This window comes from Rhinatrema bivittatum, chromosome 2, assembly GCF_901001135.1.
Source record: "Rhinatrema bivittatum chromosome 2, aRhiBiv1.1, whole genome shotgun sequence".
Lineage (NCBI taxonomy): Eukaryota > Metazoa > Chordata > Amphibia > Gymnophiona > Rhinatrematidae > Rhinatrema > Rhinatrema bivittatum.
In genome coordinates, this window is record NC_042616.1 from 718122715 (window position 1) to 718147297 (window position 24583).

Below are 24583 nucleotides of genomic sequence, written 5' to 3' on the forward strand. Positions count from 1 at the left end.
AGATGGCCGCCGCCATCTTTAGGCGCGAGGCCGCGCCCCCTTCACACATTTAAAGGGACCTGATCCCTTTAACAAGCCTCACCTGTCCTGGATCAGCCTGAGCAGGGGAAGTATAAAAGGAAGCTTCCTCTGCTCATTCTCTGACTTGGCAACGTCCTCCAGCGCTGTCTAGTCTGCTTGCTTTGGTGAGTTTCTTGAACTTCAGATCCTTGTTCCTGTTACGTCTTGGTCTTCTCGGTTCCTGACTTTGGATTGGCTTACGGTAATTCTCTGGTGTGACTTCGGACTGACAAGTGGTGATCCCTCTGTGTGTGAGCTCGGACTGGTAGTGATGACTCTCTGGCACTCGATCTTGGACCCTCCTGGACTCTGACTCCAAGGGCCCGCCTAAGTCCCAGCGGTCTGGGTCCCTACGGGCTCCTCCTGGGGGGACCGTGGACTTCCAGGGTGAAGCTCCAGTCAGCCCTTGCACCGATACCACGACTCCTCGGGGTCCACCTAAGTCCCAGCGGTCTGGGCCCCAACGGGCTCCTCCTGGGGGGACCACAGACTTCCAAGGGTGAAGACACAGCTCCTCTTCCAGCCTCTTCATCTGCCTGCAGTCTCCTCTGTCTCCAGTGCCGAGGGTCGACTGCTCTCCTCTTCTGCTCTGCCTCGCCACCCGACGAGAGCACCTACGGATCCTCCGCAAGGTATACCATCCTCTTGTCGGTCCAAGGGTCCACAAGCCTGAGCATAACAGATTTAATCATCAGTTTATGCCCTCTACTACGTTTGTTTTAAATTTAGAGATAAAGTGAAAATTTTAGTTAAAAACTAAGATAATTCATGAAAGACACTTATCTTGAAAATCAGTAGTGATCGCTTGGTCAAATCTCTGTAGTCCCGATGATTTTGAAAAGGAAGAAGACCAAAACCAATGCAGTCCACATTTCGGAAGACACTACACTTCCTACCTCAGGGAGCAGTCTCTTTCTTCTTTCCAATTAGTAAGATACTATCCACAAGATTATATCCAAAAAGTTTTTTTGCTGGCATATACTTTATCGAAAAAATGCTCCATGAAAACTCTCTGTGATATAGCATCAATACATCGAGCGCCAAGGATGTGATGGTGAGGTGGACCATGTTCTCAGGGACATGTTTAGATCAGGGAAGGAAAAATATAGATGTAATTTTCATTTTCATCTCTATGCATGGATATTTCCAGCAATATTCTACCCATAGAAAAAACAGATGCAAGTGACTCCATGTATTTTGTATCTGTGGCAAGTGTGAAAGCAAAAGTACACATCTCTCTTAACTTTCAAAAGTGATGTAAAGTGTATGCATGGTGTTTGACCCAGTGGAAACAGTTAAAAAATTGTTCCAATCATACCCTTTCTTCCCCCAGTATTTGGCTTTTGATTTTATTCTATGGGAAGGAAAAGGAAGGACAAGTTGTGGACTTTCTCACTGACTCCTTTAGATGTTCGTGGGTCTGTGGACAACCACCTCGTGGCTGGTACAGCAGCCTGTAGAGCGCATGAGTGGAGAAGCCTCATCCAGTTCTGGGGTTTTTCTAAGCCCTGGCCAGAATTTACCACCACCACAATCTATTCAAGCTACTGCTCTGCATTCCTCTATTGCTGCAAATGTAATGACCCTTTTGTGTGCATGTCAGGAGGGGGGAGGAGATACAGCCCAGCAACATGATTCAGTTTGTTAGAAAACACAGAGGAACCTTTCCATGTGACATTAATGGATGTCTGGAGAATTGTGGCCAACGTGGATAAAATGCTTCCCAATGCAGTCCAACAGTTTTCTAAATATATGGGAGACTCTAAGGTTAAAATTGAAAACTGTGAGGTTCATATTACTTCTCTTGAGGTTACTACCAGTACTCCATCTAATCAAATATCTACATTGCAGACATCTGGCTGTTCCTTTGTTAAAGATTGTTTTCTCTTGCATAATAATATCGAGGCTATAGAAAATGTTCAGAGGGCAAAAATGTATCTTCTTAATTTTCATGTTACAAGATTGTCATCATTTCATGAATTGTTTAAAAAATATATTCATGAGGTTTTAGCCTATCTCTCTGACAAAGAAATGGCTATTTAAAAAAAAATTGTATTTGTCTAGTTATAAGAAGAATACTAGAGAAGATAGAGAAATGGATACTTTAATGGAGGTTAGTCCAAACGTATCTGCTTATGATATTCTAATGAGGGCCACGTTGCTTGTCTTATTTCTTGCTGAGAAAGATAAATATTGGGTTTTCCAAAAGTTCTTGTAAAGATTTTTCCTTTTGTAGCCAACCCTCCCCTAGCCACATACGCACAGTACACAACACACTATGTAAAGATTTTACGATAAACTGAGTTACACTTTAATAAATTGAATCCATCTAAAAATGCAACAAAAATGTTAATTTGTGCCATGAAAAAACCAGTAAACACCTGAAAAACTAATCCCTAAGTTTGCATTTTATAAACTCCTAGAATCAGAAGCCCTAATTATAAAGCTCTACTGATCACTTTTATTATGTGTTTGGCAAAGTATATTGTTTTACTGAAGGAAAGATGGAGCAATGGAAGCAAAGGTGTAGGATGGGGGAAGTTGAGAAGGGAGAAGGCAAAGTGGACAGGGTACAGAAGGTAAGGTGTGAGAGGGCAATTAAGAAGTGAAAGATGGAGGGTTGGGAGACAGTAATGAGCAATATGGAGATGAAAATGCCAGTTATGAAAAACTCATTCTTTGGTGGTTCAGCATCTGGACAGTTGCACCATACTTAACCTCTGCTCAGACCTATTATTGAGGCAAAAAGAAAACTGTGGTACCTGTCCCAACCACTGTCTTTTTCTCTCCTTTATTTGAACTTCTTTTTTTTTTCAGTGGAAGTGTGTATTGTAGGGAGGGCTGGTTGAAGGAAGTGCAGGACTCTGTGTCTCCATAGCCCTCATTGCTATTGCATCGGCTGCTTTGGAAATAGAAAGATAAACCAGCATATTAGCGTGAAAAGCTAAAAAAAACCCCCCAAAAACAAATCGTATTCAATAATTAACAGGGAAGCAATGCAAATACTGTAAAACAGGAGAGATATGGTTCAATTGTCCAAGCCTCTCTCTTTCCTTTGTAGTTCTCCTGCCTGCCACTTTTTTTGCCCCTTCATCCCCATGCACCTTTCCCTTCTTCATTCCTGTATACCCTCCTTTGATCTTCATTTGATTGCCAATTCTAAAGAAGCAAATTGTTGATGAGGGGCAAAAATAACTAGAATGGGATTCTGTACTTTGGTCCTTGAGGGCCACAAACAGTCGTGCTTTTCAGGGTAACCATCCTATGCCAGTTAGTCTCTTTCCTAAACTGTATTATGCAAATTTACCTGATGAAGGTTCCTCATGGCTATCCTGAAAACCAGACCTGTTTGCAGCACTTGCTGAAAAGTGCTGGATTAGAAATTCAATATACCTTAAGAAAAAGACAACATTATAAAGATGATGATTACAAACAAAGAGGAGGTGGAAGGGAGAATAATCAGGGCCTGCTGGCAATTAAATGAGCCCTGAGTTAATGCATGCCTATAGATGGCTAATTTAAAAAGAGGCCCCATTAGAAAAGAGTCCCTCTAATTCAGGGGTGTCCAAAACTGGTCCTCACAGGCCACAAACCTATCTGGTTTTCAGTCCATTCCTAATCCGTATGCATGAGGTAAACTTGCATGCACATCTCATGAATATGCTTTGGGGTTTTCTGAAAACCCAACCAGTATGTGGCGCTCAATCCAGAGTTGGGCACCCCTGCTCTAATTTTATTTAATTTTGTATTTATATCATGCCTTTCATACCTGGACAGCAGCCACTTCAAAGTAGATTACATTTTGAGTCGTCAGTCACTTAATGTACTGAATGATAAGTTAGGGAGTACAAGGAAGCATTTTACTAGTAAAGCCTCAGAAATGCTGGTTCATTCTTTAATTCTTACATAATTCAGAATGCAGCTGCAAAACTTTTGTTTGTAACTATAAAGTATGATACTTTTTATCTACTTGTTTATATTCTGCTTTACAGCAAAGTAGATTACATTCTGGTATTGTGGGTACCAGTAACCTGCAGAATTCAATTTAAAATATTGTGTTTAGTCTTTAAGATTTTGCTCAAAAAGGGGTATTCCTCTGTATTTAGCCTCTCATGTATGCCATTCGGTGAGGTATTTACAGCAGTATTTGCGTGTGGTTCCCTCTCCATCTGTGATAATGTTAGAGCATACTCAACAAACAGCATTTTGTTTCTTAGCTCGCTAAGGGGGTCATTTATCAAAGTGCTTTATGGCGTTTTTGCATGCGTTAAGGGGTTTTTGCATGTTTGGGGCGGGATTTCTGTCCAAGTGGGCCGGCTTGGCAATTTGCTTGATGTTACCCAGGTAGAGAATCCATCATGTTAGGTTGAGAGAACATTGTAAAAATCTCACCTTTGGGTGAGTTTCCTCACTCCAAAGGTCATCAAATCTTCACAAGAGTGCACTGTTCTGTTCGTACGTCGCACTCTGAATGTCAAAGCAGCCCACCTAGAGTAGCTAGGTGGGCCTTATATAGAGGTATAAATACTTACCTAATATGAGGGCCTTATAGCTATGCACTCTCTCCCCCCCCCCCCCCCCCCCCAGTGGTTGTAGGTAGGAAATACAACAATTCTGGCACTTATTGCAAAGTGTGAAAAAGTTATCGCAGTTTGTGCTAATACCTATGCGAAGCGCTAAGATACTGCACTTTGTGATAAACAGCCTGTTACCATAAAACACACCCTTGTTGATTCTAAAGAAACGCTGGAGATGTTAAGTAACTTGAGACTTTTATTTAAAGAAAGACAGAGACAAAGACAACAAGGGAGGAGAGGAACAAATTATTGTTCCCCGGAGTATCAGGCTTACAGCAATCGTGTGAATACTTTGATACTCAGTCGTCCAGCAATATACCCACACTTTATATATTCCTTATACTGACCAATCACAGTACATTCAGAGTGTTATTTCTAGATAAGTATGGTCCATTTCATTTGAGAATGTATTAGACCAATCAGCTAATGGGTCTGGGGTGTTGGCTGGCTGCATTCCAGCACGTAGGCAGGGTCCTCTGTAGTCTTAATCTAAAACTAGTATTCAGGTATACAGCACAAAGGTGTCAGAAAGACAGTGCATACATACACCCTTTTTCCTATTGCATGCAATATTTAATGCATTTTGATAAATCCGTGCCTAAATTTGGAATCCAATACCGTTGATTATCAGGAAAGAAATCTTAAATTTCTGAAGTCCTTTAAATCTTGTTTTTTTACCCAAGTAAGCTTTCATCCAGTGTTGAATATGCTTTTAAGATGCTGAGGATATTTATTAAAACATGAAACTGTGTTTAGTTTCTTTCCTGTTTTATATTTTTTGTTGTTTTTAGAATACTGTATTTATTGCACTCTTTTAATTTGTTTTAATTGATTGTAATTTTTTAAGGATTTATAAACCACTATGAATTTTTACAATGGTGGTTAATTGAGTAAATAAATAATATATTCCAATTAGTTTGCATACATCATGGTATACTGGAGTGTCCACACAATAGATGACAGGATTTACACAAGGTAATAATTGCTAGTTATGATGTACAAAGAACAGCTTATTCAATTAATTGCACAGATATTTATAAAAAGTAGCTTATTTAGACCTAGATTTATCATTTTGCTATAAATTTCACAAGAATAGCATCTGCGATTAAAAAAAAAAAAATAGGGGGCATGTTTAGGGTCATTTTTGGGATAGTACAGGTTTTTACTGCAATGCCACAACACGTTTTGGGCTGTCCTGTATATATATATATATAGAGAGAGAGAGAGAGAGAGAGAGACTTTTTATAAGGTTCTCATATAAGTAAACTATTTATACCACTGTAGGAAGGGCAACCAGTAACTCGCGGTGAGGTTTTGGTGGTGGCCTAGGTTTTGGGGAGCAGTCAGAGGTAAGAACAGCACAGTACACATCAGTGAAGATTTGATGTGATTTGGAGTGATGAAAGGTACACAAAGATGAGATTTGTACATTGTACTCTCAACCTAGCTTGAAAGCAGCTAGGTGTAGAGAGTGCATCCTACCTGGTAAAAAAGTTGACTAATATGTGTGCCTTCCCAGAGGCGCTTTCTCTCTCTTCCCCTCTCCTGCCCGAAACGGGATTTGCGCTAAAAATCGCAAATCCCGTTTCGGGCACATCGCATATCATAATGCCAGGGGAAAAGGTGTAGTTATTTCCAGCATTAAAACCCACGATAAAGTGTGTTTCACTATCCAAACAATGCTAAGCACCCCTCATTTTAATTTTCTTCGCCCTCACTCCGCCCAAATTCCTCCCATTTGGGAACAGTTTTAAAATTTGCATATGCATCTCGTGATGTGTTATTTATTGCAGGTGTTATGAAGTTATCATGGGCATTAGGGCCCTATTGCTCACAATAAGGCCCTAATGTGATTTGATAAATGACCCTGTTAGTTCAGCGTTATTTACATCCAACTTACTAGCTAGGCTTCTCCTGCTGCTCAAAGTAGATTTTAATTTTGCCACAGTCAGGAAGCACTTCTGCTTTAAATGATGGAATTCAATTTTATTTGATCTCCTGGAGAATGTTTGAAGATTCTACCTTTGTTTATTATAATGGTTTTGAAGGATTCTAATTATTCTTTTAGGTCCATCTGCTGTGTGAGCTGGTAGACACTATGAATAAAGTTTGGAAAAAAATTCAAAGAAGAGGTATTTTGTATCAATCTTCAACCTTCTCGGAATCTCTGTCTGGGCCAGGTCCTAGCTCTCCAATTAGAAGTAGCATTGGTACAGCTCCACCAGACACCAGCACATGCAGTCCATCTGCTGACATTGGAACAACTACTGAAGTAAGTATTTTTGAAAGATAACAATTACAAGTATGTAGAAGATAAAGTGTATTGGGCTGGCAGACAGGTACAGCTATGGAAACAAGGTGATCTATCTCAGTGAGGAACCATTTGGGAAAACACTGTGAAGTTTTTACAGTATTTGAACATTGAGAACTTAAATAATAGATAGAGATACAAGTTTACTGAGGTATTTGTTTTCCACAAAATCCTAAGAGTATAACTTTCAAAACTATTTTAGTTACTGGATTTCCATGCAGAAGTGGACATGCAGAGATTTATCCTAATATTTTATAAACTGTGGGCGTACTTCAGCTCTGAAAATGTGTGCATATGTTTTAGTACGCGCAAACATTTGTTAATGCATTCAAAGCATATACTTTCTCTATGTATTTTATAAGCTTACATATATATATATATATATATATATATATTATGTGTGAAAAAATAACATGTATATGTAAATTCCTGATTTATACATGGAGGGCAGGTATGTTTTAAAATATGCATGCATACTGGAAATCACTAGTTTGCCAATACCTCCACCAGTTCACCAAGACCTTCTTAGTACTTCACCTTGAACTCCTCCCAGTTTACCCAGCCTTCCACTGAAAAATATTAAAGAACAGACAAGGCTAATATCAATTTCGCTAGATAATTAGAGGGTGTAAAATTGCACTAATAAGTAGCCTTATGTAATTGTGCAAATCTCTTATAAAATAGCTACTTCTGCACGATTATCTTGGCCCTACCGTGGAATAACCCAGATGGCCCCTTTGTTATGCAGGCAAATGTGTGCATAAAACCAAAAATACACGCTTTCCTAGCGTGTAGCAGATGGACTCAAAACAAGTGGGTATAGTGTGCTCGTGCTAGCAGTTGGAGACGGATCTGACGTCAGCATGGGTACATATACCCCCACAGGAAGTGAAGCAATTCAGTAATTTCCATCTCCAAAGCAGTTTGGAGCTCCTTCACGCTCGCTGAGCGTTCTTCCAAATTCTAACAAACTAAATTCCTAGACGATATTTACCAACGACGAGCCCCGCACTCCTGCGGTGATACCAGTCGATCCCTCCCCCAGTTGAGTTTCCCGAGGGGATTTCCGTGGTCCCTTGGAGGTAAGTGCCTCGGTCCGGTGGCTGGCTCGCGGCAGGACCTGCCCCCGAGCGAGAAGGGCTCGGGCGCGGCCTAGAGGCAGCCTCGGTCCCGGCGTGGACTTGGCCCCTGAGCGAGACGGGTTCGGGCGCGGCCTAGAGGCAGCGGGTGCACCTCCTCGAGTGTGGCGGTGAAGGTATTCGCCCTCTCCCCCCGCAGCCGGAGACCGCCCGGGTTGCAGCCGGGAAGCGCCGAAGACAAGGTAAGGCGTATCTATTTATTTGTTGGTCTCCGAGGATCCGAGGAGAAGCAGAGTGTGCCTCTGGGGCGGCCAGTTAAGTGGGCCACCATTTTGACTACCTGCTCACCATCATCTTCTATCTGAAGCGTCCTGCCTATTGCTACGTGCACAGCGATAGGCGCCCGTGGCTACGCGCACGGCGATAGGCGCCCGCTCATAGACGCATGTTGCTAGACGCACATTGCTAGGCGCCCGTTCATAGACGCACGTTGCTAGACGCACATTGCTAGGCGCCCATTCATAGGCGCCCATTCATAGGCGCACATTGTTAGGCGCCCGTTCATAGGCGCACATTGTTAGGCGCCCGTTCATAGGTGCACATTGCTAGGTGCCCGTTCATGGGCGCACATTGCTAGGCGCCTGTTCATAGGCACACATTGCTAGGTGCAAGTTCTTAGGCGCTCGTTTATAGACACCCGTTTATAGGCGCACATTGTTAGGCGCACGTTGCTGAGCGCCGGTTTCCGGCGCCTGCTTTCCGCGCACAGCGCAGACTCTTATTGAGTTCACCGGTGGCATGGAGCGTAAGAGTGACCAGACTTCGGCAGACGCCAGCCTGAGCGGCTGGGGCGCACATTGCGAAGGAGTCACCGCCCAAGGGCAATGGAGCAGAGAAGAGTCGGGATGGAACATCAACCGACTAGAGGCATGGGCAGTCAGGCTAGCGTGCCTGCGACTGGCCCACAGACTGTGACACAGAGCAGTCAGAGTGATGTCAGACAACGCCACCATGGTGGCATACATCAACCGACAGGGCGGAACCAGAAGCCAACAGGTATCACTAGAAATAGCTCCCCTGATGACTTGAGCAGAAGCAAATCTCCAGGACATCTCTGCCGTCCACATCGCCGGGAAGGACAACGCCGTGGCGGACTTCCTCAGCAGAGAAAGTCTACATCCCGGGGATTGGCAACTGTCACCCACGGCGTTCCAGATGATTGTGAATCAATGGGGGACCCCGGGCATGGGCCTACTAGTGGACAGGTCCAACGCTCAAGTATCCAGATATTTCAGCCGTAGGCGGGATCCTCGGTCTCAGGGGATCGATGCACTGGCGCAACCATGGCCCCAGGGGATTCTGCTGTACGCTTTTCCGCCATGGCCCCTGCTGGGCCATTATTCACAGGATTCAGTGGCACAGAGGCCTAGTTCTTCTAGTGGCCCCGGACTGGCCAAGAAGATCCTGGTACGCAGACATGAGAAGATTGCTTGCAGGGACTCCACTACCCCTGCCGCCGCACAGGGACCTGCTGCGCCAAGGTCCCATACTCCATGAGGATCCGGCTCAATTCTCTCTTACGGTCTGAGCATTGAGAGGGCTAGACTGAAGACTCGAGGATATTCAGGACCGGTAATGGATACCCTCCTCAGAGCACGCAAGTTCTCCACATCGCTAACTTATATAAGGATCTGGAGAGTATTTGAAGCTTGGTGCGAAGCTCATAGCACCAATCCACATGCCGCTAAGATTCCTATCATTTTGGACTTCCTGCAAGATGGTCTTCAGAAGGGTCTGTCCCTCAATTCCATCAAGGTCCAAGTGGCAGCACTTTCCTGCTAAGATCCACGGAGTGAAGGCAATAGCATCGCCACACACCCCGACGTTTCCCGTTTCCTGAAAGGAGTCAAACACATTCGTCCGCCACTGAAGTGGCCCATACCTCTGTGGAACCTCAACCTAGTCTTGGACTTTCTAGCGGGACACGCCTTCCGTCCACTTCGAGGCCTGTCCCTCCGTTTGTTAACCTTGAAGATGGTGTTCCTGCTGGCTGTTTGCTCCGCACGCCGTGTCTCCGAGCTACAAGCACTGTCTTGCCGTGATCCGTTTCTCCGAATCACGCCAGAAGCCGTCCATCTTCGCACAGTTCCTTCCTTCTTACCCAAAGTAGTCTCGCACTTCCACCTCAACCAAACCATTTCTTTACCTACCACAGACGGTTTGAAGAAGTCAGAAGAAGGTCGAGTTCTACGCCATCTCGACACAGGCAGGCTACTGCCCAGATTCCTGGAAGTGTCCGAAGCAATACGTAAGACGGACCATCTGTTCGTTCTACACAGCGGGAAGAAGCAAGGGGAAGCGGCCTCAAGGGCAACTTATCACCCGCTGGGTCAAAGAAGTTATCAAGGCAGCCTACGTAGACGCGGGTAAACCACCGCCTCTACAGGTCAAGGCTCACTCTACCAGAGTGCAAGCGGCCTCTTGTGCAGAAACGCGGATGCTGTCGCCTGCTGAGATATGTAAAGCGGCAACGTGGTCCTCCCTCCATACCTTCTCCAGATTCTACCGTCTGGACGTCCAGGCCAGGGAGGACACAGCATTTGCGAGGGCAATCCTACACTGACCTCGGGCAGCCTCCCGCCCAGTCCAGGAGTAGCTTTTGTACATCCCACTTGTTTTGAGTCCATCTGCTACACGCTAGGAAATGTAGAGATTACTTACCTGATAATCTCGTTTTCCTTAGTGTATGCAGATGGACTCAGCATCCCGCCCCGCTGCCGGTATACATGGGATTTCACAGGCTCAAGGGAAGCCATGTTTTACTACATTGGGCATCCTCCCTGCTGCGTGTCGACGCCTTCCGGTTGAGAATCCTGGCAGTCTCCAGCTACCATCAAGCGGTCAGGGTAATCCTGTGTAATTAATCGATCAGTCAGCACTCATATAGCTATGACAGCTTTGCAAGGAAGATTACTGAATTGCTTCACTTCCTGTGGGGGTATATGTACCCGTGCTGACGTCAGATCCGTCTCCAACTGCTAGCACGAGCACACTATACCCACTTGTTTTGAGTCCATCTGCATACACTAAGGAAAACGAGATTATCAAGTAAGTAATCTCTACATTAGTTTTTGATGGTTATAAAATTTAATACACACAAATACAGGCCACTTATATGCATGTATGCTACTTTTACACGTGTAACCCCTTTGAAAATGTATTCTTAGGCGTGTATTTTAATTGTCTCTTTTATGCAGAAGGAAGATTCTGGTTAGAGGAGGGGAGGAAGGAAACTTTAATAAGTGTATTGTCATTGTGATAAACAATGATATTTTCCTGTAGTTACATGTTTTAGGAACTTTTTGCAACACCATTATGATGTCCCTAAACTACTAGAAGAAAAAACTGTTTACAAAAAAAGCAACAAAATATCTCCCACTCATTTGGATTTGATTTCTACATATTGGCTGCTACTTCTCCTTGTGTTCACATGCCAAAGTTATATTTCTTTCCGCTGGCATTCTCATTTCAGCATTCACGTGCTGACTTCAGCAGAATCCTGCACACTGCAGGGGCCTCAGTCAGTGGGTGGACCAAAAGGTGTTTCATGGTAGTCTTCTCACCACCATCACAGGTCTCTGGTGTAGTAAATTTATCCCCATTTTCCCAATTCAGATCTTCACCCACCTGCTTGGGTACAGAGGCAATTTAAGATCTTCAAGGTGGCTCATTCCTCCCCTACCACTGCATTAAGCTGCTCAGTCAGTCTAGCTATTCTAACCCCAGTGACAAGATCTCCAAACTGGCTATGATGTTACAAATGACATTATGCATTGCATAAATAAATCAGATCCCACTGTGTGTGACAAGGATTCAGAGAAAAAGATTAATAATTTAAAATATAAGTGGTAGCGGAGGAGTGCTGATATTGTGCAAGTTGTACCTTGAAGTATCTTCAAGGTACAACTTGCTTTAAAGAAAACAATCTCTACCTGTCTGTGTGCATTTATGTGTGCTTATCTGTCTACATACATAGATTTTATCGTTTATCTGTCTGTGTGTGCATATAATTTGCTGCAACTTTACAGAAACCAAGTAGAAGAAGCTGGTAGCAGATTACCAGGTACCATACAATAAAGGTGACAAAGACAAAACAAGGGGTAAATAGGAAGCATAACCTAGTGACTCCATAGGGCATGGGTAGCTGACTTAGATCCTATGGGCTACAACTCCTAGAAGCCACCAGGTCAGTGTCTGCAGGGTGGTATTGGTCAGGAACTGTTCTGCAAGAACTAAGAAGTCAGATGTTGGCACAACTATTTTTTTTTTTTAGATATTTTTAAAACTTGATGGTAAGACATGGAAGAAGGATGGTTTCTGGGTGTTAGATTTAATATGGGGCCTTGTATGCTTATCTTCCTAGGATGGTACAAAACCTATGAGGACTATAACAAAAGCTGACTTGATATGAAGCAATATCCTAAAAGCAATCAAGCTTATTGGTTGGTAGCTGGGATATATTCTTAGCAGTGTGGACTTTTATAACTGAGCAGACTAGATGAACTAATTGGTCTTGATCTGCTGTCATCTACTTTACACACACATAGACAACACACACCCAAACACCAAAAAAACATAGAAAATACTCAGATACTGTGAATATATGAAAACCAATCTTGTTATGTAAAAAGATTGTTTTTCACTTATTCACGGCATTTGGGTATTCTCTCTGTTTTTGGGTGTTTGTTTTTATAAGGGAACACGATTTTTGTTATTTACTGCCAATTTTCTTATCTGTCTATATCTATCTATCTATCCATATATATAAATATACACACATACAAATTTGTACTTGTGATTCTCCAATCTTTGTCTTTTTCCATTGTTGATTTTGGTAGTGCTTTACATAGAGAAATATGTTATGTATTATATGAAATTTTAATTTAGATTAGAAGCCCTGGGGATGGTAGAGCTATGCAAAAATGTAACACTTTTCTTAAATAATTTACAGGATTGAAATGTAGGAATTTTTGTAAAGTTGTTTGTTTCTGCAATAATATCTCTCTAAACTAATTTATAATTAGCCTTTTTCGAGGCAGGTGGGAATTTTATTCTGGAGAACAATGTTGGGTTTCTGCTTTTCTGAATACTGTGATAAGTACTTACCTTCAAAAGTTATGCTATTTTTAGAGATGATAAGTCCATGTTGACATTTTTGTTCTCCATACTTAGAACACTCTGTATGGTTGATCATTTAAAAAAAATGAGACAAGTTGTACAGTATGAGCTTCATGACTTATTGAATGCTCTTACTAATAAGAAACATATTTATACAGCAACTTGCCTAAAGGACTTTAGGAAGGTAATTTTCAATAGTATTCAAACACATAAACCCCAGTTTATGCATAGATTAATTTTGAAAATCAGTGAGGAGCCTTTGAAGATAAAAGCATGCGTGTAACTACCATTTTTTTCGCTCCATAAGACGCACCTGACCATAAGACGCACCTAGGATTCAGAGGGGGAAAATAATTAAAAAAAAAAATGGTGTGCGAAACCGGCTCTGTTCCCGGGCGTCTGTTAGTCTTATGGAGCAAATTAGGCGTGTGCATACAATTTTTTTTTTGTTCCCGTTTCGTTTTTGGGTCTGGGGAGGGCCATTTCAGTCCACTCCCCGGATCAGAAAACTTTTATAATTCTCTTTCATTGAAAAAAAATAAAAAACAAACCCCCCCCCCAACCCTTCAAATTTAATTAACTACAACCCCCCTACCCTCTTCACCTCCCCAAGACTTTCCAAAAGTCTCTGGTGGTCCAGCGGGGGTCCCGGGAGCGATCTCCTGCTCTTGGGCTGTTGGCTGCCAGTAATCAAAATGGCGCCAGTGGCCCTTTGCCCTTACTATGTGACAGGGGCTACAGGTGCCATTGGTCGGCCCCTGTCACATGGTAGGAGCAATGGATCCACGTGGGCTGTCCATTGCTCCTACCATGTAACAGGGGCCGACCAAAGGCACCGGGAGCCCCTGTCACATAGTAAGGGCAAAGGGCCACCGGCGCCATTTTGATTACTGGCAGCTGACGGCCCAAGAGCAGGAGATTGCTCCCGGGATCCCCGCTGGACCACCAGGGACTTTTGGCAAGTCTTGGGTGGGGGGGTGGGGGGGGGTGAGGAGGGTAGGGGGTTGTAGTTAAATTTTTTTTTTTTTTATATTTGCTCCAAAAGACGCACAGACATTCCCCCCCCCCCCCCTTTTGGGGGAAAAAAAGTGCGTCTTATGGAGCGAAAAATACGGTATGTTTTTGAGCAGAATGTTGGGGTTGGGACAAGGATGACACTTAGGTACATAGTTTTTGACTTGATTGTGTTTTATTTATATTCTGCTTTTTCAAGTTGCCATGCACTTTTATAGGTGTCACTTTGTGCAAGGTAATTTGTGCATGTTCTCCATCAATTACCTGAGGATTTTAAAGTGAATAATGCACGTCCTTAGGTATAATGTACATGGAGACTTTATTGCTGTTCAAGTTATTTGTGTAAGATTCATGGACCTTTGTGCTGTGGAAAGGTTGACTCAACCTACAGTGAAGGCCCCATAGGCCTCACCGACAGCTGGTGAATCTGTGCTGGGAGATGTTCCAGGGGCTAGCAGGATTTAGGTGAGAGTCTCCAAGGAGGAAGCAAGGGCATAGGTCTAGTATGAGCCTAGTGTCAGAGCAGGCAGCAGACTAGAAGGTTCAGTGTCCAGGCAAGAGTCAGTGGCAGGCAAGAATGGTCAGTATCTGGGCAAGGATCAGAGGCAGGCTGCAGGCAAGAATGATCGAAGTCCAGGTGAAGGTCAGATCCGAGAGCAGGCAGAGGCAATAAGGAGAAGGACTGATACAGGCAAGGACTAAATAAGACAGGCTGGACTGGAGAAACGATACAGGCACAGGAACGCGGGAAGAAACAGCAACTCACACTACATGCATGATGTTGATGACCTGATGCTGAGGCGTCTGTGTTGTGAAACCTGGCCACGGGCAGCCACGGTCGGGCCTCCCTTCCCCTGCTTGCCGCGCTCCCTGCAGTCTTCAGCATGCCGGATCAGGCCACACTGGGGCCTTGCTGCGGGGTCGGGCCTTCCTTCCCTTACTCCTGCTCGCCAGCGCTCCTCGTTGTCTTCGGCACGCCGGATCAGGCTGTGCTGGGGCCTTGCCGCGGCGTTCTCTCCATGAGGGAGACGCCGCTGAACTCTGCTGGGGGCTCCACCCCTTGGAATCTGACGTCACCAGCAGAGGCTAATTTAAAGCTGCTTCCCTGTGTTGCCTTGGCAACAGGTCAGCTTCGGTGAGTGCCATTTGCCAATTCATGTATCTGTTACAGCTCCTGCTTGATCCTGCTTCAGTACCAGTTCCTCTTTGTTCCAGTTCCTGTGTTCCTGCTCCTATGGTCCTCGCTCTGCTTCCAGCCCTTGTCTTCAGATTGTCTCCATGGTACTGATCCGGCTAGGTATATTGTTTCTCCTGTCTCTGCTCATCCTGACTTCTGGTGTGTTTTCGAGTTCCTGCTTATCTTCAGCCTGCCCCGACTCCTGGCCTGGTTTATCGAATAGCTCCACTGCTGTCTGCCCCAACTCTTGGACCATCTCTGTTCTTCCAGATCTCTGCCAGCCCAGACTCGGACTGTTTATTGGACTCCCTCCACCAAGAAGCCTTCGCTCAGATCCTTTTGGCCCCAGCACCCAAGGGCTCAACCTGCTGGGAACGAGGGCTGGTAAAGGTTCAGTCTGGTCTCCTGGTCCTGCACTGCCTACCAGCTACAAGCACCTTCCGAGGGCCTCCCCTTGGTAGTTCCAACTGCTCTCAAGCCAGCTGAAAGGTCCACAAACCCAACAGTCTGTTCTTTGCGCGGCTGGGGTTAAAATAACCCACCACATCACGTCATCCCCGAGCATCTGTAGCAGAGGTTCCCACCATGGGGTCTTTAAGAATAGGCACGCACTGTGCACCCATGCCTGCCTATGGGGAATTCTGAAGGTAGCATGGCGGCAGCATTCTTGCTGCCGTGAAGAGGAGTGCAACATCGGTAGATCCTGGGGTGAGTGTGCCAGCTTGCGGGGATGTCCCTTGAGCCAGCAATTATAACAATTTGACAATGACCCCTCCCTACTTAGATGTAAGGTTTGTCTTCTATTTGCTTTTGGAACTTATTTTATCTATGCAAGAGGCTGAAATCAAGACTGATTCAGCCATGCTGAGCTTTGAACCTGAGCTTTTCAGGTTTGTACAAATATTTGAAGCAGACATGATAGACAATTTTATTGACTTTTAAAGCTCATTGAAAATAGATTGTAAAAGTTTACCCTGTACTGTGCCTGCTCATGGTAGCCATTACTTTGAGGAAAGCACAGTTTAAGCGTTACGGTCTGCTTTTTATGTAGTAGCTTAAAGCAGCAGAATGTTCAAATATGAGCTTGTCGTCTTCTTGGGTCTATTCATTTCTCTCTTATTATTCCTAATTTGCCTTGGTTTTTGATCTACTGTGTTTTTTGTTTTCACTTTGACACCTTTTTTGAGTAAAGTATATGCCCAATGTATTAAAACTATATGTATTTCTTAAGTCTCCTTCCATGAGTTGTCTCCTTAGTAATTTGTGCTTGTGGGATTGCCGAGTAACTTTCAGGCTAGAGACACACTTTACACTGATTCCAGCCTCTTTTACAAAAGATTTCCAATTTACTATAACATTCAGCATACAGTCATGTAGACTTCTTATCTTCAGCAGTGTATCCAAACCTTCAACTTCTAACAAAACAGGTTCAGGAGCTGCCATCTTCTGGAGTCATGGAGTCTCCTGTTCCTGATTGGGCTCCACCTTTTATCCTGCTCAACAGAGTCCCGCCAATAGAGCTCTCTCTCTCTCTATAGGATTTAAGGTGGACCAAGGTAGATGCCTGGTCTCATACAAGTTAAAGGGGGGGGTATAGGGCCACCCCTTTATGTACTCTCCTCCTCAGCTCAAATCTGTTGGGACAAGTGACTTCACTTATCATGGATTTCATACAGGGAAGTGACTCCCTCCCCCAATATAATCCTTCTGGCACCTCACCAGCTAGACTCTGGGTAGAGGCTAAGGGTAATGCTCTCCCCCTCTCATTTGGGTTACCCCAGACACCATTATTACCACAGCCACCCACTGTGCCCTTTGCCCAGTGTCTACCTTCAGTCCTACAAAAAAGTCCATTTGCTGCTCTGGGTTCCAATCCTCACCTGGCCAAACTCTCTGGATTCCACTTGGCTGTTCCCGTGGTGGCTTCAGCAGTCTTTAAACCTCCTCCACAGCATCTTCTGACTAATCTGCACTGTCTCATTCTGTGGTGCCACTTTCTGGCTATTGTGCAGTAGCTGCATCTGGGTACTCTGTAGCTCCTCCCTCTGGCTTCTCTACAGTGCCTTCCTCTGGCCTCTCTGTGGCCACTCTGTAGTGCCTTCATCTGGCTTCTTTGCAGTGCCTCTCTCTGACTCCTCTATGCTGCCTTCCTCTGGCCAATCTGTGCTGCTATCATATGGCAATTCTGTACTGCTTATTTCTAAGCAGTCTGTGTTGCCTCTTTCAGGTTTGGCTGTAAAGTTTCACCATGAGCGTGCTTGTATATCCTTCACAGTTATTGCAAGTCCATTCACCTGAGTCCCATTTTTTTTCTTACACTCTGCTGTGCCTGTCCATGCAACTCTGTCTTTTCCTCTGTTTCCTGTTCAAGCGGTGTGTTCACTGGTTCCATGCCAGGTTTTCCTGTCACACCATTCACAGGTTGTTCTCTGGCTTCAGCTCATTTGCTGCTCTTATCTTCCTCTGCACCTTTGTCCCTCTGGAGGGTAAAGCATCAGTCAGGTGATTCATACAGCTGCTGCACCTCTGCTTCCAGTTTTACTTCTGACAAGCTGGCAGATAGGAACACACAGATTGCTTCCTGTTCTTTCAGTGCATGGGCACAGGAAACCTGAAACTGTCCCAGACTCTCTTGCATTTGCCTTTGTCCTTCCAGAAGGATTTGAATCACAGCTTTTAATTCTTTCTCAGGTATGCTTTTCATAGCCAAGGCTGACTTCTTTGAGCTTTAATGCACAGCAACTTGCTTACTGCTGAAGGGCCAATTCCTGTTCAAACACACAGTGACTCTGACAGCTTCACTTTCTTCAGGGCCCATACCTTGTTCAACCTAGTCTGTACTAACTGTTCCTTTTTTTCTCTTAGGAAAGGGTAAATGGAAAAAAAATCTTTTGTCCAGCAACTAACTCACTTTGTTCCCTCACTAACCAAGCAGAGCTTCTCTCCCTACTTGAAATACAATTTTTTTTAGTTATTATTTTTTTAAGGCCCCAAACCCAGCTCTCTGTATTAAGCAAAAAAAAAAAAAAAAAATTTTCTGTGCTCCGCCCCAAGCCACAGTCTTTTAAACTCTTCAGTGCTTTGTACACCACTAGTAGCACTGCTTCTTTGGCAGGCACAACACAACAGTAAGACACTTTCTTTCCTTCCATGGAGACTGGATTTCTCTCTCTGCAGTTGCGTAGAGCAGAAATTCCACTTCTGACATATGTGGGATAGCTGAGTAACTTTCAGGCTGAAGACACACTTCACACTGACTCCAGCCTCTTTAACAACATGTTTCTACTTTATTGTAACAGCATTCAGCATACATTCATGTAGAATGCTTGCTTCCCGCAGAGTACCCCCAGCTTCAACTTCTAACAGAAAGGGTTCAAGAGCTGCCTTCTCTTGGAGATGTGAGGCTTCCTGTTCCCAGCTGGGCTCTACCTCTTATCCTGCTCAGCAGGGTCCCACCTGCAGAGCTCTCTCTCACTCTCTCTCCCCATAGAACTTAAGGTGGACCAGGCTAGATGCCTGGCATCATATGGGTTATAGGGCCAGTCCTTTACAGTGCTGTTGTCATATTTTCATATATGTGTGATTGTGATGAGGAGATGGTTAATTAGGAAGTGGTATCAAGAATTTTAAATATTGAATCTTTTTTTTTAATACAATAAAAATAAGAATAAAAATGAAGGATCTTAATATTTTTAACATAATTCCTTAAAGTCCTTTGTGGTGCTGATATTTAGAACTTTAGGAAAATAGTTTTGTTTAATAAATTAAGCAACTTTAATCTGCAAGTTAGGGTAAGCCTGCATTCTGCCCCAAAACGTCATGTAGCATTGTCATAGTTTAGAGATATTTTTAGGTTTCCATTAATGGTTCTAATTTGGGGGTTCTATCACCCTTTACCTTATATTTCTGCTTCCCCTTATATTGTGGTGTCTGTCAAGAAATCTTAACCTCCAGCCAAGATAAAGCAGCTGTTTTTAGCTAACCCCAGTGTATCTTTGTGAATCAGCCAGCAGGGTATTGTACAAGAAAAATGCAGTCATCATTTTCCCTCAGAGAGTCGTGAGCACTTCATCTCCATGAGTCACGGAATTGTGGTTTAGGATTGGGCAGCCAAATATCTTTCTCCAAATTTGGATTTCCCAATTTACTACATTAGTTGCTTCTAGGGGAGCTTCAGGTTGGCTGCTGAACTTCTAATAATGTTACCACTACCCATTGTATACTGTGTCATAATAGTTATGGTTCTGTTTTAAATGCAGGTTTTTATTCCCTCATGGTTTGCCATTTTACTTACATTAAAAAATAAATGTTGGCAAGGATAGTCTCCTTTCCTTTACTGTAATGCTGCCAAATTTTGAAAAAAATTAGATTCAATGTTTTTGGGTTTTCTTTTAGTGTATCAAGCATGGCAATGATTTTTCATTTTTTCAAACGTATTTTTGTGCACATCTAGCCCCAAACTATCTATGGGGCTGATGCAATACAGTGCGCTCAGCCGAGCGCACTGTTTAACCCGCTGTCAGACGCGGGTTAAATAGGCGCTAGTCTACCCCCTAATGCAATAGGAGGATTAGCGCCTATTTAACGCGCGTCCGACATGGAGTGAATGAGTTAGAACTCATCACATGCAAATGCATGTGAATGAGGCTATTACTCATTCACTCCAAATGCAAAAAACAAATGTGCGTCTCAGACGCACATTTATCGCTCAGTTATTAATGCCTGCCTGGAGCAGGCGTTAATAGCTGAGCACACTGAAAAAAAGTACAGAAAAGCAGAAAAAACTGCTTTTCTGTACTTTTTTAAAAGTGAAAAAAAAAATCTCTGCCAGCCGCTTTGAAGACCAACGCCAATATGCTCGGCGTTGGTTTTCACAACCGGCCGGCTGCAGTCATGAAAACCGACACCGATAAACTCGGCATCGGTTTTCATAACCGGCTGACTGCAGTTATGAAAAACGATGCCGAGTTTATTGGCATCGGTGTTCATAACAGGCACACTGCCGGTAACCACGGGGTCCCGTTAGCAAGGAGCCGCTAAGGACGCGCTAGTGACCCTAGCGCATCTTTGTTAGCGTGACCCCCTAATTTGCGTATTGCATGGCGTCCTCCTTGCGGGCGCCATGCGTGCATTAAGAAAGCGGGTGCTGAAAAGTCAGCGCCCGCTTTGCATGAATTAATATTGCATCGGCCCTTATATTTGCCAACTCTAGAAAAATCAAATAGTGAGATTTCTCTGAATTATTTTTTCCATGGCTTTTCTCTTTCCGCTCCCCTGGAAAATGTGATGGTTTGTTTGCAAGAGATAAGAGAGGAGGTGAAAGCAGATAAGGGTTGATAACATTTTAATGACAGTTAAAAACAAAAATATTGAAAAATCAATTTATTCTTTTCTTTCCTGTTGTGTTCGTGGAAACTTGGGCTGATGTAGAGTTGATGCAACCTGCAAAGAGGAGTTCTGCAGTTTCCTATTGTTGGCAGGTGGACCGGGACAAAGCAGAAGCCCAACTGGAGCTTCATCTTTACCAGCCCTCATTCCTCTCAGGTTGAGCCTTTGGTTACCGTGGCTGGCGGGTTTTAGGTAGGAGCCTCTGCTGATTATGGGGAGATTCATCAAGGATAGCTGGGTTGATATAGATGAAGGCCAGGCATATCCAGGGGCAGGCTGTGGTCAGTAGCAAATGGCATTCAAGAATATCTGGAGGCAGGCCGAGGTCAGTACCAGGTATCCATCCAAAGGGAATGGTGGGACAGATAGGCAAGGCAAGAAGGTGAGGAGATGAACAGGTGGGCAACAAGTGAGATGCTGAAGAACTGAAGACAGGGATACTGGGCTGAGGAACTGAAGACAAGGATGCTGGGCTGAGGAACTGGAGCAACCCATACTACTCTCAAGTAGGAAGACATGTTACTGAAGTGTGTTGCTGTTCGGGAGCTGCCCTTTTATAGAGCAGGGGCTATTCCCACCGCAGTCCCTTTAATGAGAAGGCAGAGACACGTGCGTGCCTAAGGAGGAGGTGCTGCGCAAGAGTTGCTGGCAGGGTCCCGCTACATATGCTAGCAACATTCTGCCATGTCTTCTGGTGTCGTTTGGCTGGACCATGGCCTGAAGCAGGAGGTAAGCATGGTAGTTCATGAGGGTGGTCCATGAATCACCGAGGATATCAGTTCCCACCTCTTAAGCCCACCTTTTGAGGCCTGCAGTTTGTTGGAGTCCTGGCGAGAAAAGTCTTTTTTCCTTATCTTGTACTGGGGTGCTGATTGCCTTCGGTTGCTGTGGTTATCCTAGCTCTGGTGGTAGCTTCTTCAACCAAATGATTGGATGAAAGCCGAGCCATAACTGAAGGGATGCTCTCCTTTAAATTGTGTTGGCAGAGGACAGCCCCTATCATGAGGGTACAGACCTCTACCTCCTTTTCAGACTTTTGACTGATGAAACTAGACAGGTCTATATGGTTCCTTTTACTTACTTCCTGAAGTCAGTTATGCTTAATTTGTATCTCTTCATTTTTGCCTTTGATAAGTGGTTAAAACTTTGTCTTAGCAAAATTATGTTCTTTTTTCAAATTCTTTTGTTCGGATCTCTCTTGTTCCAACTGTTCTTCAAATTGCTTGTAGACTGCATTAAGTATATTTTCCTGGGGTATTTCTCTGGAGGTTCCACAGGGAGTTGGGGATCTGAAAAGGTGTAGGCTAGGATCATCGAACAAGACTCTTCAGCTTCCATACAAGATCTGGTACAACCAGGTCCCCAGTGGATGAGCTCCGATGTGGACCAGTCACACTGCAGCTGAAGTCGCCAGAGGCAAGGCAGGCCTAGTGTAACCAGGCTCATGGCTCTGGCCAGTATGTGGAAGCTAATGACCTCTGTGTGTGAGGGACCAATACATAACGTTAGGGGCATTGTGAACCAGATCACATGTCCTGGAAGGTGGTCTCAAAGGAAGACAAGACTACAGGGGGTGGAGTCATGGGAACAGAAGGAATTTGGAATTGCTCAATAAGCTCTTGCTGTATGAAGTTCCTTTCAATACTGGAGTCCACTAAGGCTGGATAGAGAAACATATGTGAGACAGTTCCAAGGTGAATGGCAGGAGGACCTGGGACTTCGAGGCAGTGAACCCAGGGTCACTTGCCCAAATGAGTCTGGGCTTTGCACATTTCCCATTCTCTCGGGGCATTGAGGTAACACATGGCTTTGGATTGTGCAATATAAACAGAGGCCTAATTGTTGGCATTGGGTCTTTTCTTTGGGAGCCAGGTGACATTGGCCCAATTGCATTTTCTTTTCTGGTGGAAGGGTCATTAGTGTGGCAGTATCAGACACAAGTGAGGGTTGGAAGGACGGTATCCATGTTGCATTACTCCATGCTGAGCAGCTCTCTCCCTTAGGCGCTGGTCTGTTTTCCCCATGAGGTCAATGAGTGCTTCTAGTGAGGTGGGGGAGTTCTGGGAGGCAAGCTCATCCTTAATTTTAGGTGACAGGCCTCCAAAAAAAAAAAAAATAGCAAGCAAGCAAGCTGTCTCCCTGCCAATTCAGCTCAGAGACCAAGGTCCTGAATTTCATGGCAAACTCAACTAAGTTTCAAAGCCCCTGGCACAACTAACATAGGTCTGAGGCCATTAACGTGGCCCAACCTGGTTCATCAAATGTCGCGTGGAATTGTTCTGTAAATTGGTGGAGATCAAGGAAGATTGTTTCTACTTTGTCTCAGAGGGGGGAAGCCCATGCAAGTGCTGCTCCTTCTAGCAGGGAGAGAATGAAGGTGAGTTTGGTTTGGTCATCAGAAACAACGGAGCCTGCAACTGAAAGTGCATATGACACTGATTCAGAAATCCCTGAAATTGCTTGGACTCCCCAGTATAATGAGGTGGAGCTGGTAACTGTGATATGGACCGTTTGGATCCTGGGAACGGTGCTGGTACTGCTACTGGTGGAAGCAGGAAGATTGGCAAAGTCAGGGTGTTCAGTTGCATGGCAAGGTGGTCCATTCACATGCCAAGGAGCTCCAGGTTGCTTTGTTGCTTTTGGAGTTTGTGAGCCATGCCAGGGATAGCCTGCAGAGTGGGTAAGTCCGTCGGATCAATGGTTGTGTTCATGGATCCTTGGGCCATGGCAGAGTTGATGCAACCTGCAGGAAGCTCTGCAGGTCCCTACCATTGGTAGGTGGACACGGACTAAGCAGAAGCCCAGCTGGAGCTTTGTCTTTACCAGCCCTTGATCCCCCTCAGGTTGAGTCTTTGGGTACCGGAGCCAGCAGGTGTTAGATGGGAGCCTCTGCTGATGGCACGGAGATTTGTCGAGGATAGCTGGGTTGATGTAGAAGGAGGCCAAGTATGTCTTGGGGGCAGGCTGTGATCAGTAGCAGGTAGTAGTAAAGAATATCCAGAGTCAGGCCGAGGTCAGCACCAAGTATCTATCGAAAGGGAATGGCTGGAGAGGAAGGCAAGGAGAAGAACAGGTGGGCAACACGGGAGATGTTGAAGAACTGATGGACTGAAGACAAGGACGCAGGGCTGAAGAACTGAAGACAAGGGCGCTGGAGTAAACCACACTACTCTCAAGAAGACCTGAGGTGAGGCGGGTTGCTGTTTGGGAGCTGTCCTTTTATAAGGCAGCCCTGATGAAATCATCTCCAGGGGCTGCGGGGCTTTTCCTGCCATAGTCCCATTAAAGAGGAGGCAAGAGACGCATGCGCTTAGGGAGGAGGAGGAGGTGCCGCACATGAGTTGCTGGCAGTGTCCTGACACGTCTGCTGTCGTCATTTGGCTGGACCAGGGCCTGAAGCAGGAGGTAAGCATGGCAGTTCATGGGGGCAGCCCATGAACCGCCGAGTGCAACAATTCCTAAGCTTCTACTACATCTCTTAATACCTCTCTCAATTTGTGTGACCCTTTCTTTAACTGTGTCTTTTTTGACTGTCTTTCCTTTGTTTCCTTTCTGTCTTTTGCTGTTTTCAGTGTTATCTTTCTTTATCTGTTGCTTAAATACCACCACCACCAGTCTTACCTCCTTGGTCTTTGCTCCTATAATAACTTCAAAGTTAAACAGAGTTGGGCCTGGCATCACTGATTTCTGTTGGAAATGGTGTTGGAGTCTCAACAGGATTTCCTTTTTTTCTCTTAAATTAGTAAAATACCAGTTCCACCCCATGGATGCAAGGGTATACTGTGCTGCTCAGAGTATC

General features: G+C 44.6%; 1 protein-coding gene across 1 annotated transcript in view; it reads left to right on the top strand.

Moving 5' to 3' along the window:
• VPS13B (vacuolar protein sorting 13 homolog B) overlaps nt 1–24583 on the top strand; it is a 2198633-nt gene that overhangs the window by 1128362 nt on the left and 1045688 nt on the right. The window contains 1 exon segment of the mRNA XM_029587199.1: nt 6706–6909. Within this exon segment, the coding sequence (XP_029443059.1) occupies nt 6706–6909 (204 nt within the window).